The sequence below is a fragment of the Castor canadensis genome, chromosome 17 (genome assembly GCF_047511655.1).
Source record: "Castor canadensis chromosome 17, mCasCan1.hap1v2, whole genome shotgun sequence".
Taxonomy (NCBI): Eukaryota; Metazoa; Chordata; class Mammalia; order Rodentia; family Castoridae; genus Castor; species Castor canadensis.
The window spans coordinates 54,072,450-54,086,254 of NC_133402.1; the positions used below are offsets into that span (position 1 = coordinate 54,072,450).

At 37.7% G+C, this 13,805-nt stretch overlaps 1 protein-coding gene across 2 annotated transcripts in view; it reads left to right on the forward strand.

Annotated features, from left to right (window-relative positions):
* Dnajc13 (DnaJ heat shock protein family (Hsp40) member C13) overlaps positions 1-13,805 on the forward strand; it is a 118,548-nt gene that overhangs the window by 68,590 nt on the left and 36,153 nt on the right. For both annotated transcript variants that reach the window (XM_020172670.2, XM_074058908.1), the window contains 9 exons: positions 1,397-1,598; positions 3,515-3,630; positions 4,421-4,499; positions 5,889-6,024; positions 9,312-9,496; positions 9,941-10,015; positions 11,012-11,131; positions 12,053-12,232; positions 13,278-13,445. In XM_020172670.2, the coding sequence (XP_020028259.2) occupies positions 1,397-1,598; positions 3,515-3,630; positions 4,421-4,499; positions 5,889-6,024; positions 9,312-9,496; positions 9,941-10,015; positions 11,012-11,131; positions 12,053-12,232; positions 13,278-13,445 (1,261 nt within the window). The remainder of the gene's footprint in view (positions 1-1,396; positions 1,599-3,514; positions 3,631-4,420; positions 4,500-5,888; positions 6,025-9,311; positions 9,497-9,940; positions 10,016-11,011; positions 11,132-12,052; positions 12,233-13,277; positions 13,446-13,805) is intronic.

Genomic DNA, 13,805 nt, shown 5'->3' on the forward strand with positions numbered 1-13,805 from the left:
TCCATTTGGTGCTGTGCAGCTATGTTTTTGGTAGACTTATTGGTGGATTTGATTGCCTGATTTCTTTCCCAGATTTAATTTTTGCGTTGTGGCTGACTTGGTTGTTAGCTAAGTTGATGTGCTATATCTGACCCTGGTCTGGAGGTGTAATTTAGCAACAGTAAATTCAAAGGTTCAATGCCAGAACAGTTGTTAATGTGTTATGTAGAAAACCCCTTGATAATATCTGTAAACATTCAGAGCTGAGGCGGGTAATGGTTATTAGACCAGTTACAGGTCTTGGGGATTGGGTAAAGGTGGCACTCAAAGAGGGGAGGAAAGGGTAGGTGGGTATGTGAAGAGGTATGGGGGCTGCTGGATTTTGTGGCCCTTGTGTGTGTTTGGGTGTATTTCTGTTGTTGTAGTGGAGGGTGCTATTTCAGGGATTGTGGGGGCTGGGGTTGTAAGACATACCTTTTTGTTGTTGGGAAATATTTTCAATATTTGGTCTGTACTCCACTAATTAAAAACTATGCCCATATAGCATGGATCAGACTAGAGGTGCCAATAATAACTTAACCTGCGTTTCAACCTTCATTAAGCAGTTTGTTCTTACTAAGAAGGGAATGCCATAGTAGAAGCCTATGGAACCACAGAGGCTTAGAAGTGGATGGCAGTGCCCAGCCAGACTGTCCAGGAAAGACTTGACTGTTCATACATGGTTACATTGTCAAGGCTGCCTTTATGTGGAGAAGCACTTAGGTCTCTTTGCCAGTGCAATTTCACCTTTTGAGTCACCCTCTCCTCAGGTTGACTTGACATCCCCATGCCACCTGCTGGTTATTGGGCACCTGGAGCAGGTTGATCTATAGGCTTGTCCTGTGAGCCACCAATTTTTAACATATTCTTTGACAGTCATATTTTTCATTGAAAAAATGTGTAGGAATATTATTATTCTTAGATTGGCTGAATTTGTACCTAAAACATGTATCTCTCTGTGCTGACCAAATCAGATTTCTGCTCAGTTCAGCACCAAACCCTAGACTGTAATGAATTAACTAAAATAAATACCACCTACTGGGCTTCTTTGGGTTGACAGCAAGGTTGAGTTCTCACCTATACCCTGATGTATGCAGACACTATACAATTTGATCTTGTAGTGGGTGATTTTTTTTTTTAAATAGGAAGGACCGAGCACATCAGTCCTTTTTTTTTTCTTTTTCCCTCCGATCTTGTTACAGATAAGTATTATGGATAAATTTCCACTGAGTACTTTGACACAGTAAAACTCGAATCCTTTGTGTAACATTCAGGCTCTCATTTTAGGCCAGTAATTGAGTTATTCTAAGGAATAACTAAGGAAGACCCATGTTTTCCTCTCCATCAGAATGCTTGAATGAAGGTCTTGTCTTTGTAGGCGGCTCATGATAGAGAAGATCGCTGCTCACCTTGCTGACTTTACACCTCGTCTTCAGAGTAATACAAGAGCACTCTACCAGTACTGTCCCATCCCAGTCATCAGCTATCCACAGCTGGAAAACGAACTCTTTTGTAATATTTATTACCTCAAGCAGCTTTGTGATACACTCCGGTTTCCAGATTGGCCTATTAAAGACCCCGTAAGTTCAATTTGTGTCTTCTTAAGCCATAAAAACAGTCTCTAAACACTTCTAGCTATTTTTCCCTCCTGTGATAAGAAGGGTGATAGCTTCTTTAAGTACTTTTTCAGCCAAGTGCAGTGGTGCATGCCTGTAGTCCTGACTACTTGGGGATTCAGGCAAGAGGATTGCTTGACCCTGGGTTTGAGGCCAGCCTGGACAATATAGAAAGACACCATCTCCAAAAAAAAGAGAAAGTATTCCCTTTCTTTCTTAAGTAATATGTACCTCTGTTTATGTAGCTCTGGTTACATTCAGTACATTGCCTGGTTTCTCTGAGCCTCCCTTTCATTTCTAAATTGATAGTAATAGTAAAAACAGTCACTGTCTCCAGTGGTGGTTGTGAAGATAAAGTGAGAATTCACTTGAGTCCAATTCCTGGCACACACAAAAGGCAGTTAAGTATAACCTTTTTTGCAAAACAGTGTATGCCCTCTGCCTGTGTGTGGTGTCCTTTGAATCCTTTTAACTTAAACCCTTACTTAATCTGTGGGAGCTGGAATGAAGTAGACACGTGGGCGTGGATGCCCATTTTTTTCTTTTCCTATGGCAGAGCTTATATCATTATAATCTAAGAGATTTCAGAATAGTTGCCATTTGAACAAATCAATTTATTTATTTTTTGCAACAGGATATCACTGTGTAGTTCAGGTTGGCCTAGAACTCTATAACCCAGGCTACCCCTGAACACACAATCCTCCTGCTTCAGCTTTCCCAGTGTGGGAATATAGTTATGTTCTACCATGCCTGACCTAGTCACTGTTTCTTTATAGTATGACCAATGAAAGACAAACTCTGTACTTGTTCAGGATTCAACATGAGATAGTAGAAAATGTGTGGGCTTTTTAGTCAGACCTAGATTTGGGTTCAGCTCTATCATTTGTGAACTGTGGGAGACATGAATTAGAATGTCAAGGTATTCTTAAGATTTTAATGAAGAATCAAATTTGTTATGGTCTGTCAAACACCAACGAGCTCCTTGGCATATGGACACGCAATATATATTAGCTTTCATCTTCCCACTCACAACTCAGCTCCTTTGAGTTCACTATCCCTTACATTTGTTTGAATATCAGTATATCAATAATGGTAGATAACTGTCTGTCAGACTTTTTGCTGCTGTGACAAAAACCTGAGAGAACAACTTAAAAGGAGTGATTTATTTGGGCTAATTTGAGATGTTTCAGTCTGTAGTCTGCTAGCCCCATTGTCTTGACTGTGGTAAGGCAGAACATCATAATAGGAGGGTTGCTCACTTTTTGGTATCCAGGAATTGAGGGAGAATAGTCAGGGACAAGGTAGATCTCCAGATATGACCCTAGTGACCCACTTGCTCCAAGTAGACCCTACCTTCCATATCCCAATAGCCTTACTTAAATTTTGAATGCATCAGTGTATTGATCCATTAATGAAGGCAGAGCTCTATGATCCATTCACTTCCCAAAAGCTCCACCTCTGAACACTGCTTACATCAGGGACCAAGCCTTCAAGTCTGGAGAGGTGGTCACTTCATCTCCAAACCATGACAATAATAAGAAGCATGCCATAATTTACTGCTTTTTTTCATACCACAGAGCACCTTCTAATTTCAGAGTTTTCCAAGTTTTCTGAACATTTTTTTTAAATGAAGGGTAGAGACACAAATTTGTAGAGAATAAAAAACATCACTTAAAAATAGAGGGAATAATATTACAACAAATACTTTTTGCTGTGTAACTATACAAAAGTGTTAAGGTGGGTTGGTTGCTTGTATTTCAGAAAGCTGTTAATTGGACAGTCAAGAAATGCTAATTTAACTGAATGCAGGAAAATATTTTATCTTAAAAATTCTGAATAATTTTGCTTTGGTAGATACAAACTGTAATCCTGTCTTTAAGGTTAAGCTACTAAAAGATACCCTTGATGCCTGGAAGAAGGAAGTAGAAAAGAAGCCACCAACAATGTCAATAGATGATGCTTATGAAGTACTGAATCTGCCTCGAGAACAGGGGCTGTGAGTTGTTTTCAGTGTTTCACAGTAAACATCTGCCTTTCCTTCAAATACGAATAGTATTTAAGTCACCATTTTAGTTTTTGTGTGTTTTTGGTATGTCCCTGTGAGATAAAAATAGAACCATATCATGTGACTTCCATGCCTTACAGCTTTCCTAGCCAAATTGCATCGTTTGTTCTTCCTGGTATATTACAGTTTATTAACTGAGGTCTTACAGAGCATGGCATCATTTACCTGATGCATAGAACTCACATATTTGTTTTTTCCTTCCTCTTAGGATTCATTTTATGCACGAGGAAGTGATTTGGTAGCAGTATGTCCAGGACACTAAATGACAGATTTGGAAAGAAAGCGAATTTACTTAGTAATTTATCAGTGAAGTTTCATAATAGACTATATATGTTAGAGAAAAGTAGTTTAAAAGACATTTTTTTAAGTACAGACTAAAAGTTTTTTGTACAGTTTTTTTGTAGTACTGACATATAGTAACTTAGAATTCTAGGGTTTAAATTGGTTTTTTTGGACATTTTGAAAGTTAGTGGGTTTCAAAAGATATTTGTTAGTTTCTTCAAGCCCCACATATTGTTTTATAATTAAAAGATAACCTTGCAGTAGGGAACTTTTAGTTTATATCTTTCACCTGTAAAGGTAGCACATAAAAAATAATCTTACTGGCTTAATGTATATCACGTACAGTTCCTCATGCAGGAATCATCATCATTTTTGAGGATTGTGTAAATATTTTGTTTATACCTCACTGTATTCATAAAATAATTTTCCTACTCAACAGGCATGATGAGAGCAAGATTAGAAAGGCTTACTTCAGACTTGCACAAAAGTACCACCCTGATAAGAATCCAGAAGGGAGGGTATGTACTGCTTTCAGAATTAGGGCTTTTGGGTAATTTCCTTTTGTTTGGTTGTTACTTACAAAGAGAAAAGATCTTACCTTCTGTGCTACAGCCTACCTCATCTATATACTCATTGTGTGTTTAATCAGCTTCTAGCCACATGCTCATGTGTTCTTCATGTCAGTTTACTAGAAAGGCTGTCCTTGCCACTTAAGGACAAATTTATTCTCTCCTTACTCATGTCTGTGTCAGAGCTATAATCGACAGCCACAAGAATAATTACAAGTTAGAACTCTGGGTGAATTTAATTAATCCAAAAGGCAGTGATGCCACTGCCTTACAGTTGGCTTTAGTAACTTAACTATTTTTCTTTCTCATGACATCTCATATCATTCATTCTAACTGAAGAAGTAGAAAAATCCTTTTCTGTCAACATTTAGGGAATGTTCTGCCTTGTCTAATGAAAATTCATAAAAGATGAACTCACACAAGAACCCACTGAAACTAGGAATAATGATCTGCTGCTAGAAACATGGAATCATTTCCACTGATTTCAAGTCAGTGGTTTCCAGTGGGAATAGACACAATCTTCCTGAATAGGAAAACTTAACATTGAAAAGATGCCACTTATACATGTGTAAAGTAGTTTATCAAAATCCTGGGGGAGGGGGGTGCTTTGAGTTTTGTGTTTTTTAGAGCCTTAGAGCAATTAAAATTTATCTGAGAGAAAAAATAATCAAGATAGAAAGTTTGAAGTAAGTCATTAAATTGCTGGACTTAATCTACCAGATATTAAAACACTCCATAAAGCTACAATAGAAGAACAATGTTAGACAGACACAAGAATCTACATATAGACCAATGGAGAGTGTAGAAGTTGAAGAACATGGACTGAAGAGTGAGACCAAAGTGCAAGCCTTAACTGACTTACTGACTGTTTCTAAGCAAGTTACTGAGTAATCTGAGTCACAATGTCCTCATGTAAAAAACGAGGACAGTAATGGTAGGTACACGCCTATTGTATATCTATTTTGACAATTAAATATGATGACATTTAGAACAGTGCTTAAAATAGTAGCTCATACTTCAACTTTTCTGTATTGAGTCGGAAACTCTAGTATACAAGAATTTAATGAGATATACTTAAAAATACATTAAAAATTCTTACTTGAAGAATTTTTCAGGGAATAGGAATGATCTTTGCTTAGCTATTTGGGAAAAAAACCAAACAAAACCAGCTTTACCTTAACAGTATACCAGCTAGATGGCAGGTGGAATGAACTTCTCAATGTAAAAAGTAAAATGATCACTAAAATAGTTATTGTTAAATTATAAACCAACTGTATCTTATTTAAGTTGTAATTTTAGTGTCACAAATAACATGTAATTGTCCTTGATTATATACAGGATATGTTTGAAAAAGTTAATAAAGCATATGAATTTTTATGTACCAAATCAACAAAAATCATTGATGGACCAGATCCAGAGAATATAATTTTAATTCTGAAAACACAGAGCATCCTCTTCAACCGTCATAAAGAAGGTGAGGTCTGTTATTCAGATTGTAATTTATCTTCTAGCTAATCCTAACAGTGCTACTTGTTTCTATAGCAAGTTCTAGTAGATTTAGAATTATTACTGCAAAAGGTTCTTGGAATCATATTTTTGATACAGGAAAAGTTATTTTCCAAGCTAAGGCCCCAAAATGTTTACTTTATACCTTCCCCTTCTTACCTATATTTATCAATACTTTGTATTTCCAAGATTTCATTATTTCTTCCTATATGACATTTCCATTCTATGGAATTACATAATTAGTTTTTGTGTTTAGCTGTTTAGCAGCAAACATATTAAATGAAATCTAAACTGTTAAATGGAATCAGGAATTTAAAGATCATTTAATATTCTTAAATTACATATAAAAGAGTGTCCTAATTTCAAAAGCTTCAGAAGGTTTTGAAAACACCAAGAAACTTTTCAGAAGATCGTGTACTTCTCTCACATCTCCATTTCCTGTTGTAGCTCTCAGCACCCTCTGGTCTTGTGGGACAGTTGGAAAATCACTGATACCAATGAAATAAATGTGATTTCAGGGTACAGGGTTGCCTGGCATGTTTTCAGGGCCATTGTGGCAGCCCCAGCAGTAGCAACCCAGAAGTCCAGGAGTATCTTGAAACCATGTAATGCTTCATGGCAAGCATCGAGGTTGGGTTCAGTATAGCAGATGTCCATCTGGCTTGAGAGCTGAACTTGGCTTACAGCACAAAATGTGAGACCAATTTGCTGTATGTAGGATGATATTAAGAGAAAGAAAAGGGCATGTTGGGAATTTGAGATAAGCAGGGGGAGTGTTGAGTAATTGAGATGCAATTTTATTAGAACAGCTGAGATTCTAGCAATGCGATCGTTAAGGAGAACTGTGCTTAATCGATTGACTTTTGTATGTGAATTGAGCAGAAAATACGTAAAACATTTTAGCTTTATGGCACTCACTATTCAGAGTAAGTTTAGAAATTTTTTTCAAAAGGCTTGGTTATTCTCAGTGACTGATAACTTGACCACAGGAATTGTAAAGGCTCAATACTAGTTGCTAGCCACCTCCCACTCTTCCCAATGGGGATTTGAACCCAGTAAGCTCTGGGCTGAGGTCCTGATCTGATAGGACTTAAAATTAACTCGCCCTTCTTTCTTACCACATACATGCATCAAGTTAGGAACTGTTTGCCTTTTTATCTTCCTTTTTTTAAGCCATTGTTAATGACCATGGTATAATCTGTGATCCAGAGACTTCCACATTCTTTGTGACCCACGTGGAAGAATCAATGGCAGGACATATGGATGTAAATGGAGTTTATTAAAAATTAAGGAAGGGAATTACAAAAGGGAACATGGTGGGCCCAGGTGGAAGCCAGAAGCAGAGACCCTATGCTTCCCCTTTCCAGGTGCTTTTAAAAGTTATACTAACCTATGGGAAGAACCTGGTGATTCCCAACCACTAGGTATGAGTGGGGAAGGGCATTGGCAGTCTCCAGGTCAGGTGAGGGCAGTGTGAGCTGTCCCTGAGCCAGAGTGTAGACAGCGTGCAAGCACATGTGTAACTAAATAGAAGGCTCAGAGAAACAGGAATGCTCAATCTGAAATACAGTATTCAATCATGTATTTTCTAGGAGTCCTGAACTTTCCTAACTCTAGCCTGCCTCAGTCTTAGAAATGAGTTTTAATTTAAGGCAGATTTTGCAAAAGGCTGCAAAAGTGGGCAAAAGGCTTTATGCTGACTTCAAATAGAATTACAGAGATACTTAATAATATCCTGGCCAGTTAATTTGTATATTCCCGCCTGATTAATTTTTTTAAACACAGGAGGAAAAGATAGTAACTGTGTACCTGTGTATGACAGCTTTTGCCTTAAATTGGCTTATCAAAACGTGGAATTAGCTACATACAGTTAAGAAATCAACTTTCTCATGAGGAATTGCCCATTAGAGCCATGCAAAAGTTCAGAAGGAGATGAAAGGCACCATGTAGAGATAAGCACCCATTCCTGCCTTTCTTTGTCTTTACTTGTAAATAAACTTCCCAAAGCAGGTCTCCCCTGCTGACCTTATCTAAGCAACATTAGGTCTTTAAACTCCCTGTATAGCTATCCTTATCTCAACTAGCAAAAACCCTTGGTCCTTCCTGTTGTTGCTTATACTCTCTCTTCAACAAAATTAGAGATAAGGGCAAAATAGTTTCTGCCTGGTAGCGAGGGGGTAGGAGGAGAGAGGGAGGAGGCAGGGGAAAAGGGAGGGGGTCGGGGGAAGTGGGGAGAAATGACCCAAGCATTGTAGGCACATATGAAAAAACAAAACAAAACAACAAAAAATACCATTAGGTCCCTAGCTCACTACCAGCCCAATTAACCTATACAATCTTAGGTCTCTAACTCACTGGTTAGAGCACCATAACCTCAGCACATTTTTGTACCCCGATGCCCTGCACTGCCTTTTAAATATACTGTGAATCCTTTGTTCAGGGCTTAGACACAGGTACATGTCTGAACCTGATGGTGTAAAAAATAAAATCTGAGTTCTCCACTCCTCCAAAAAAAAAAAAAAAAAGAAATCAACTTTCTGTTTTGCATTTGTAGGAACAAATTATATTCAGTATCTTTTAATGTTTAAGATAACTAATAAAACAGAGAAGTATACCTATTACCCAGAAAGCTGAATATGAATTATTTTATCTTCATTTAAATAAAATGGCCTGCCAGGCTTGGTGCTACACACCTATAATTCCAGCACTAGGGAGGTAGAGAGGCAGGAGGATTGCAAATTCAAGGCCAACTTTGGCTACAGAACAAGACCATGTCTCATAAATGAATAAGTTGGTTTTTGTTTTTTTTTTTAAACATGTCGTTTCACAATCTCTTAAGGTATGTCTCATGAGTGTTAATATAATTTCTGATGCATTTGCTGTATCTTGCTGACTATGGTGAGGTGAAAAGTTACAAAGATCATATGGATATCAGAAAGTAGGTATTCTTTAAAGGATCAAAATAGATACATACCAAATATAATTAATTTATCACAAAATACCATTGTTCTATTGAAAACATTTTCAGAAATCCACCAATTTTGCTAAAAAGGAAAGAGCCAAAGCATTTTATGCAGTTGAATATCTTTTTTTTAATAAAATGAAGTTAGGAAACATTTAACATGTGTGAATATTACATCATTTTTATTTTTTAAAACATATAACTGAACATGGTGTCGAAATTAACTTAAAACTATAGCATGGTCACTTTTTGTTACGTTTTTGTTTTCTAAACACTAGCCTTGGTTATTTCAGATTTACAGCCTTATAAATATGCGGGATACCCTATGCTAATTAGGACTATAACAATGGAGACTTCAGATGACCTCCTTTTCTCAAAAGAATCACCATTGTTGCCTGCTGCTGCGGAGCTGGCTTTCCACACAGTCAACTGTTCAGCCCTCAATGCTGAAGAGCTCAGAAGGGAGAATGGAATAGAGGTAATAGGAATGACCTTTGTGCATACCTTTAAGTTAGTTTAAGCACGTGAAATGACTCTTGACAGTAGAGAATTCACCCAGTATACAGGCAGTTGACAGTTTCTCCCTTTAATTTACTCCAGCAGAGAGCACAATACCATATTCTTTCTATTCTAGCACCAAAACTAAAGGTGATAATGGAGCGTGATTTCATGTTGTTAATTAGAGAGTATTGGATTCAAAATTGGTAATGATAATGTTGCTGATAAAGTACCTTATTGGGAATGCTTTTTTTAAAAAAGAGACAAAACTTTTTACTTGTTTATATAACAAAATTATTTGAGCAAACATTTAGTTAACAAATAGCTAACATTATAAGGTTATTCATATCTTACTCCTGCTAGATAAGGCCTTTCAGACTTCACCTCAAAATGGAGAGTTCATTGCTTACTTCTTTCTCTACAGGTATTACAGGAGGCATTTAGTCGCTGTGTGGCTGTCTTGAATCGCTCTAGTAAACCAAGTGACATGTCAGTACAGGTGAGGCCAAGCTCTATGGCTCCAAAAAAGGTTATGCTAGACCAGTGGTTCAAACTTTAACATGTACAAGTATCATGCATGTTGTGAGGGCTCATGAAACATGAAGTACCTGCCTTCCTCCTCCCACTCCACTGTGAGTTTCTGGTTTGGCAGGTCTGATATGGGGAGGACAAAATGCTTTTGAGACATGTTTTCGGGGTAGAGGCTAATGCTGCTAGACTGCAGATCACACTTTTCAAGAACCCTGCACTCAGTCACCTGTGGCATATTGACTTCATTTCTCTTTCTTAGTCCCAAGAGTACTACACTGAACACTATGTCTCCATCACCAATTTCAAACATTTATCTATCATTTTACCTGTCTTCTACCCCTTTCCCTGATTAACTCTGCTGCCTTACTCCCCTCTCCTAATACTTAACTTGGCTACGTTTTATTAAGGTTATAGTAGTTAAGTTCTTTAATAGAAAATTCATCAGGAATTCATTGAGGTTACCGAGCATGTATTTTTATGTGACTGTATGCTAGCAAAACTTGGAATATAGAACAGCTGAGTGCTGGTTTTTGCATTTCAGGCTCCATTTGCAAGTGCATTGTATAATGGAATTACGATACTCTGCCATGTGGAAAAGCTGGACAGAAACACCTCAATCAAACATAACGTTCTTTGTAAAGGTCCAGAGAGTTAATACTTGAGGCCTTCAGGCTTTATATCATCTCTCTTATGTAATCTTTTGTGCGTGTTTTTGTAATAGTACATTAAAAATACATAAAAATCATTTTTAGCTTGCTATTGGTACAAATACAGGCAATAGTTGATTTGATCCATAGACAGTAGAGCCATGGTTTGCTCTTCCCAGCATCTGTAAAAATCTTAAGGAGAAAGACTAGTGATCTCATAGAAATCTTCAGTTTAATTTTGAATTGTCATATTTTTTAGGCATTATTTACGAATCTCTGCTGATTTGATTCCACCCCTCTGTTGGTGTTGTCTGCAGGTGTGTGGACACATAAGTAAATGCTACAGTGTGGCAGCTCAGTTTGAAGAATGCCGAGAGAAGCTCACAGAAATGCCCGGCATCATCAAGGATCTCTGTCGGGTGCTTTATTTTGGCAAGGTAGAGTTCATCTTAATCCTTCTGGATACAGTCAGCAGGGGATTTTCTCATCAAATAGTTCCCAAGTTATAACCAGGCCATTTTGCCCAAAATTATTTCTAAGTAAATTATTTGAATCTTAACGTATTCTTCACAGAAACCATTATAAATGAAGGCTTTGTTCCTAGGCTGGCCCACAAAAAATAAGACTAGAGCGACATAGCTGAAGGAAATGAGTCTTACCTAATTTCTAAGGAAGAAAGGCAGGGAGAAAAGAGAAAGGGCCGGATGAAGTAAAACCTGAAGTTAGAGGTCAGTCACCACCTGGTGGGAAAGGCTTTTGGGATCTGAGAGCATACTGTTCTCTCCCAATCCAAACTGCTAAGGGAAGTTGTCTGTGAGTGGGTTCCTGGAAAGGAGAGAGGCAGTCAGCTTCTTAGGTAACTGGGCAGAGTGAGTTGTGTTGAATAGAACAGGATGGAGGTATTAATCCTGGACCAAGGTATCTAGAATTAAGGAATATGATGAAAATACCTCCTAAATTATATCTACTTAATGTCCTTTGAAGTAGTTAGTAAGAATACAGATTCTCATGTTAAATCCTACACCTGCACAACAGGATCATTGATGTACTTATCATTAATGGTGAGTTACTATTGATGCCTTACCACTATTTTTAAAAATTAAAAATACTAGATAAGGAAGCCTGTTATTTTCAAATCTCTGGACACTGGTCTCAGAGTGAATAGCTCTGATATCTCATCATAAGGTCACTTTATTTTAGACTTTAAAGGATATAGGGTTCAGATTTAAATTGGGATTGAAAGTATAAGAAGAGGCATGTATTTCACAAAGTAAGATCAGTGGCTTGACATACATTGACAACCAATTCTCTTGGGAGTTTTTTTGTAACCCTATAATTTAATTTTGTTATTCTCTCAGAGTATTCCACGGGTGGCTGCTCTCGGGGTAGAATGTGTCAGTTCTTTTGCTGTGGATTTCTGGCTGCAAACACACCTGTTTCAGGCTGGAATTTTGTGGCATCTGCTTGGTTATCTGTTTAATTATGACTATACACTAGAAGAGAGTGGCATTCAGAAAAGTGAAGAAACAAACCAGCAGGTAACTTTTCATTGCTGTAATATTGAACTTGAACCTAAGCCACTTAGGTTGATGCTAAATATATGGGAAGCAAAGCTTCAGCTGAGCCTCCGAGGGGATAAACTGTTTTCAAGATGACTGTTTATTGCTCTTTAATCCCCAACACTGCTTCTGTTTGTTTGTTTTGGGGGTTTTTTGTTTTGTTTTGTTGTTTGAGACAGAGTCTCTGTTTAGCCCAGGTTGGCCTCGAACTCACTGTGTATTCCATGCTGGCCTTGAACTCTTGATTCTCCTGCATTAACCTTTCAAGTGCTGGGATTATAAGCATGTACCACTGTGCCTGGCTGATACTTATTTTAGTGAGACTGGGGTTTGAACTCAGGGCTTTGCACTTGGAAAAGAACATGTTCTACTGCTTGAGCCATGCCTCAAGTCCATTTTGCTCTGGTTATTTTGGAGATGGAGCCTGGCTGGCCTTGAACCAGGCAATCCTCCAGATTTCAGCCTCTCAAGTAGCTAGAATCTCAGGCATGTGCCCCTGGCTCTGGCTAAAACCTTTTATCTTGACCACCTATTACTTGAAGGATTCAATTTGCAGTGGCATATGCTGGACATAATTTAGTATTTTCTTAGTTTCCCAGAGTCAACTTTGTTTTCAAAATTATGTTTATGTAATGGGAAAATATAATAATCCACCAATCTGTTAGGACTAGTACCAGCAAAAACTTGAGTAACTTTTAACTAACTTTCTAGATATTTTTTCTGTCTAATTTCTTACTTGTTATTCAGAGCTCATATTGTCAGCATGTGCTTTTAGCACACAACTCTTCCTACCTATCCCTTCTCTACTTCCAAATGTGATTTTGTAAGGTACTACATTGAAAATAAGTGAGTGCATAGATCCTGTGGACCTTTCTTATAAATAAAATAAACTGTAATGCATAACCTGATTTTAATGGCGGGACTATATGCCCTTTTTTTATTTGCTTTCTGCTTCTTAAGAATGTTCAATACAGTTTTGATTTCATGAAGTTGTTGTGTAACCTATTAACTTTTTTAATAACAGGAAGTAGCCAACAGTCTTGCCAAACTGAGTGTCCATGCTCTAAGTCGCCTCGGAGGGTACTTGCCTGAAGAACAAGCAACCCCAGAAAATCCAACTGTAAGGAAAAGTTTAGCTGGCATGTTGACACCCTATGTTGCTAGAAAGCTTGCTGTGGTTAGTGCTACTGAGGTACGTACTGCAGAATTAACCTGGCTGTTGGTGAATAGCACAAGGTCCTTTAGTAAACGAACATGATTGATTGCTCTGGGAAACCTGAAAATTGAAAATGGTCACATTTGTTCTCTCAGCCAAGAAATTCAGTTTTTGTGGATTGATGGCAAAAGTAAATGAACTTCATGTTTCTCAGCTGTGGAGCTCTCCATAATTCTTACCAACCTTGAGTAACAAAAGAACATGGCAAAAGTGAACTCGGAATGATGTTTCATAGTGGGCAGAGTACTGGAAGGCAGGGAGCCAAGTCTGTTTCTAGCGACTTCTCACAGGTCATAGCTTATTCCAACTCAAGGTTGAAATGCTGAAAGTAAACAC